Source organism: Trachymyrmex cornetzi, unplaced genomic scaffold (genome assembly GCF_001594075.2).
Source record: "Trachymyrmex cornetzi isolate Tcor2-1 unplaced genomic scaffold, Tcor1.1 scaffold854, whole genome shotgun sequence".
Taxonomy (NCBI): Eukaryota; Metazoa; Arthropoda; class Insecta; order Hymenoptera; family Formicidae; genus Trachymyrmex; species Trachymyrmex cornetzi.
The window spans coordinates 122,187-128,128 of NW_017300196.1; the positions used below are offsets into that span (position 1 = coordinate 122,187).

Here is a 5,942-nt window from a genome sequence, read left to right on the forward strand (position 1 = left end):
AACGCCACCCAAGGTCAAACCAATGATACCATTTTATGTCCCCCTCGAAGTCACAAAACATTTGTTTGAAACCTTTTTCTCTAAAATGCACTATTCAAGAGAAATTTGAGGTTGTCATTTAAAATGGGACACCCTGTATATACAGGGTGTCCCAAAAAGGTAGGGACACCTAATATCTCTAGAAATATAAGTTTTACAGAAAAGTGTTTCAGACAAAAGTTATATGGTTTAAAAATATCTATTTATTGATCCTATCAGTTTGACCTTGGGTTGCGTAGCCAAGGTCAGGTTAAGGTTACATTGATTTTCTTAAATGGAACACCCTATTTTTGATTCAAGAATCTAATAGCTGATGTCGAGAGCTTTCCAAAACGCTATAATGAAATATTTTTTTATGAAGTACTTTTCAAGTTATAATGCTTCAAAGTTACAGTATCGCCGGCATTAGCATTACCCAAAATATTTAATTTTGGAGACTGGCCAGTCAAGGCTAGATCGGTCGGTGGTCCGTGAATCTTGACCTTCAGTTAACGCACAAACAAAAACATAATGCGTGGTATTACATATTTTGAGTAATGCTAGTGCCGGCGATACTTGTCTACGCAACCCAAGGTCAAACTGATAGGATCAGTAAATAGATATTTTTAAACCATATAACTTTTGTCTGAAACACTTTTCTGTAAAACTTATATTTCCCGAGATATTTAGGTGTCCCGACCTTTTTGGTACACTCTGTATGTATATATATATATATATATATATATATATGTATATGTAGTAGTTGGAGTAAATTTTAAAATTTCTAATCTACATTCCGTGCAGTTTACATTTCTACAGGAATCTCCCGTGAGCTTTGGAGGTGATGCAAGTGGAAATGCTTCCTGTATGCAAAACTTTTCTTACAGTGCAATCATCGGAACAGGACGCAATGATGTTGTCATTGAATGGATTCCATTTAATGTCCAAAACGGGACCAGTATGTCCAGTTACTCGGCTGGCATTGAAGTCAAGTCGCCCGGTCTGCAACAAGTGTGACAAATGATTGATGTATTACTATGTATTGGCATAACGCGACATAAATATGTTATATGAAAATCTGTAATTAATTGTAAGATATTTAGAATGTCATTATATGAAACAATCTCCGTAAGAAACAAAAAAATCTGAATTTATTTTTTCAGACTCCAATAATGCGATGTTAGCTAATACTTTTGTTCTTGCGTACGACTAGAATCGATAAATCGATAAGGCACAGACTACTCACGCGATCCAATGATAACACAAGGAACGCTCCACCGCCCGCAACCTCCGTCACGATGGCCAGGAACTTGGGATTTACGGCGCAGAATTGCGAATCGTGGGCGTTTTTTGTGATCTTAATATTGTCATAACATTTCTCCCTCTTGGCTGGCACGCCGTAAACGTGTCGAAACTTGCTGCTTCGAACGCCACGAAACCACGACTATAAATATCATTTAACATCCATTTTATCAAATAAAAAAGGATAAAGGCTAATAGAACAAGCAACCATGTGTATTAAAATATTAAAATGTATATATTTAAGGCTCCTGACTACTCAGCCAAGAACTCTGCGTTGACGGTGGCGACACAGTATCAGACGGCGGTCTGGCAAAATCGGTAGCCACACACTTAAGCACGAACCCATGTCCGTGTGCTCGCCTACGAGCACACGGACATGGGATCGTGCTTGTATGTGTGTTACAGCGCCACACCACGATAAATGGCCGAACTTATAGGCGCGGAAAAGTGACATTTTGACCAGTTTTGACGACGAAATTTGTGCACAATGCCATTTCGTTATTATTTGCTTAATTGTGAAAATGTGACTTGTTTCGTACTTCTCAAAGTCGTAATTTTCGATGACAACTAAAGTTATCTTGGAATTTTATACGTAAAAGTGTATATTTAACTCGTTTCAACAGTTATGAAACCATGTGTTTCTGCCAGAATATAGGCTCACTTTACGAGTCTTTTACGACCATTTACTGACTATCAAGGGAAAAAAGGACAGTTTTCATCAATTTTTAAAAGTATTTTAAAGCGAACCCATCGTTTAATTTCATCCAAATTGTCTGTTTACAAATAGCATCGTGCATAAATTAACGTGTCATTCCTCGCTTCAGACGTCACGATTTCAACATGGCCGCCGCGACTACTCAGGGGCCTTAAGGCTCCTGAGTAGTTACCATATTGAATCATGATTCGTTAGAAGCGAGAAATGATATGTTGATAATAAGCATAGTTTTCGTCCATTTCTACAAATGTTTTAAAGTTTAAAGCAATCTTATTATTTCGTTTTATCCAAATTGTCTTTATTTACAAATGACACGTAATAAAAATTAACGTGTCATTTTTCGCTTACATACATCATAATTCAGTATGGCGGAGATTGTAACTTGACTGAGTTTGCTTCAACCGCTAATACACTAATTTACTAAATACGATACATCGATTATCTAATCTAAAGATCAGTCTGAATAGTTCATAAAACACGTAACAATTACTGTCTTTATCCTTCCTGGCGAAAAACATTTTTACGAATTAGTATAGAAAAAGTATATAGAGATTGAGACAAGATTTAAAAAATTCTTAGATATTCATAGATATTCATAGTGGAACGTAAAGTGAGGTATGTTTGCCTTAGAAATCCTTAATTTTTTGTAGATATTTGTGGACCGTAGAATGGCGCTGTTTGTCTCATGATACAAGATACGAAAAAATGTTCTGGAAAAACTTGCAATATACCGTCAGAAGACATATATGGAAAGGGTGGAGGATTTTTTGGTTTTTCTCAATCTATGTAATTTTTCGTGAAAATGTTTCCGCCAGGGCTGTTTGGTAGGAATATGCGGGTACCCGAGCCTCGGATCGGGAATTTTTTCAGGATTTTATTAGGCAGTGATCATAGATCTAGAAACTTTTTAACGGCATAAATGTGATGCTTCTTCATGATTTTTCAATCAGATTTTTAACTTAAACTATAGTATAATTAATTAATTAAATTTAAAAGTCCACAAGGAGAAGTCTACATCTATAATCACTGCCCGACCCGATTTTAAATTCGAAGTACCCCCGAACATTACAAACATTCGAATCCCGACCCGATCCCGAAAAAAATCCTGATCCGACCCGAACCAGAAATCTTGGGTACCCGCACACCCACCCCTCCCTATTGTTTAGCCACCTCATTACTCATCTCTAGTTCTCTTTCAAATTTTACTTTTATATATCCCGATCGCAAGACCCGTCAGAAGAACGTTGTGAATATTTACTGCAACCTTACATGATAAAATCATGTCGATAAGAAGAAAAGAAAGAAACGAAGCGCGTCATGCCAATATGATGTACAGTGCGAAAAATATAATACCATTCACGATTTTCAAGAGGGCTCTCTCTTACTCAGAAACCATAAAAAAAGAAAGTTGCCGGCATTACGATGAAAATACAGACATTTTGTTATCGCGGCTGACAATTGCATATTTTTCAGCGGTTGCCTCCGAGAACAAAGTCCAAGGAATTGACGCAGAACGAATGATGCGCGATGAGGTATAAAAATAACGATTGAGAGTTTGCACAAAACGAATTGACGTTACATTGACGTTTACAATTAAATAAAAATTAGTAATATTCTATACATCCTTTCAGAATCGGGTAAGTTTAATTTTTAAATTAAAGTTAAGTTTAAATTAAATTTAAAGTTAGTGGCCTATTAACTTAAGTTTGTTAAAAGTTGCACGAACAAAAACTAAGGTAAAAGTTGAATTAAAATTAAATTAATTGAAGTTAAAAGTTAATAATTAAAAATTATTTATATTAAATTAAAATGTATTTTTTTTTAATTAAAAAGTAAATTACTCTAAATAAAATGAATAACAATATGAATTGAATAAATTAAATATAAAATGCTAAAGAAGTATATATTATTTTAAGTAGATGTTAATAATTGTTACAAAAATCTGTATTGCGGTACATTATTTAAATAAAAATTTAGTTAACGAAATAACGCTTTTAAATAAACTTTTCTTCTTGTCCCTTTTTTAAAACTCGAGAGAAATACAACTAGCCTTACACTAGCAGAATGCTCATTACGATCATTGAACTTTTACTAATTGTCTAATGTTTCAGATTAAAACAAATACTTATTGATGGTCAAAGAAAAAACTTTAATTTATAATTAGAAAAAAGTTAATAAATTAAAAGTTAATAAATTAAAGTTAATGTATTTTATAAAATAACTTGGGAATAAGTCGAAGTTAAAAATTAACTCATTAAAATTAACCAAGTAAAAGTTGTTAACTTTCTTACTTTTAATTAATTAACTAATTACTACCCAAATTAACATTCTTGAGAGAAAGATATAAATGTAAAAAAATGTTTTTTAATTACGAAACAATTTACACTAAATATAATATATATATAAAATAGCGTTCATACACTCAGTGAACTTATAAGGAAAAGATTTCCTGGATATACTACGTGAGTAAATAAGTGTTAAACAAAAATTTTTTTTTCTCTTTTTGAAATTGCGCTTGAAGAAACAATAATGAATCACACGCGGTTATAACTAATTTATCTATATATGATATATGATGTAAATATGATGGTAAAACCGATCCTTTGTATATAATATTAAATTTTATCTATCAAATTAAAAGGTAAAACACAAATGGTACTGTTTCTTGTTATTTATACAAGCTTACCTTTTTAAAAAAAGATAAAAAAAGCGCTAAGCGTGCGTGCTTTTCGTAAAAATTATTTGGGCCGGTTTCATCAACGCCAATTACCTAATTCGCCATGGAACTGACTAATCGCGTTTGCTGTTTAGTGGAATTGACCACTTATGGTTGACACTTATGGTTGATTCGGCTTAATCGGGTTGGTGAAACCGGTCCTTTGTACATATTACTTAACTCTAATGATATGTATCATTCATATAAAAGATTTGACATCAACAAAATTGGCGCCAAGTTAAATTCCATATAATTCGGATACCAAATTAAATAAATAATATTGACTTTAATGATATGTATCATTCCTATAAAGGGTTTGATACATCAAGAACTGGTGCCAAATCCCATTTCTTTATTTACTTAATCCAAATAATAACTATCTTTAATTTTTTTTTTATACAATGAAACCTAAGTGTACGTATATCTGATTGAAGGAGCTTTCTATTCCAATCCAAATGGTTTAAATTTCTCTTAAATGAAATTATTATATCACAATTCATTCACACATAAAGACATTTTCTCTTCGAATTAAAGTAGTGGGTATTTAATTCTCTTTCAAAATAATATACAAAACGTTACCACAAAATTGCGTTACCTTGCTCAATTTAAGTGTTATCGCAAAAATTAAAGAGTTAACCGTATAAAATGAAAAAATTTAATTTAAATAGAAAAATTTTTCATGTAAAAATACTTGGCGCTGCTAGATCGAAGTAAGGAAAACTACGAAAACAATTTAAAATTAGAATAGTAATTAATAAATATAAATAATAAAAAATATAAATAATATAAATGTAATTATAATTTAAATGTAATAATAAAAGTAATAATAAATTTAATCTTATATATATAACTTTACACTGAATAAGAATAAATTTTAATATTTATTTCTCTTTTATAACGTATGTTTACAAATCTAAATTTACTTTTCTCAGACTTAAACTTAATAGTATTCACAACGTTCATAATTTACACAACTCGTATAACTCAATCGCATATATACACACACTAGATACTTTAACTCTCATTGGGAATGTTTCTTATTTTTCTTATTTTTTTAAATATACATATTTTTTAATATGATTCTAATTTTCCTTATTAATGTATTATTTTTCTAAATATTACATTCATATCTTAGTACTATGTTATTATATCGAGATCGAGATCTAGCAGCGCTAAGTGTTTTTACATGAA

The 5,942-nt window shown here is 31.5% G+C and overlaps 1 protein-coding gene across 5 annotated transcripts in view; it reads right to left on the reverse strand.

Annotated features, from left to right (window-relative positions):
• The window catches only part of LOC108769118 (coronin-2B), a 23,367-nt gene that overhangs the window by 8,273 nt on the left and 9,152 nt on the right, over positions 1-5,942 (reverse strand). For all 5 annotated transcript variants that reach the window (XM_018519934.1, XM_018519930.1, XM_018519932.1 and 2 more), the window contains 2 exons: positions 1,265-1,462; positions 904-1,020 (listed from right to left, as the gene is read on the reverse strand). In XM_018519934.1, the coding sequence (XP_018375436.1) occupies positions 904-1,020; positions 1,265-1,462 (315 nt within the window). The remainder of the gene's footprint in view (positions 1-903; positions 1,021-1,264; positions 1,463-5,942) is intronic.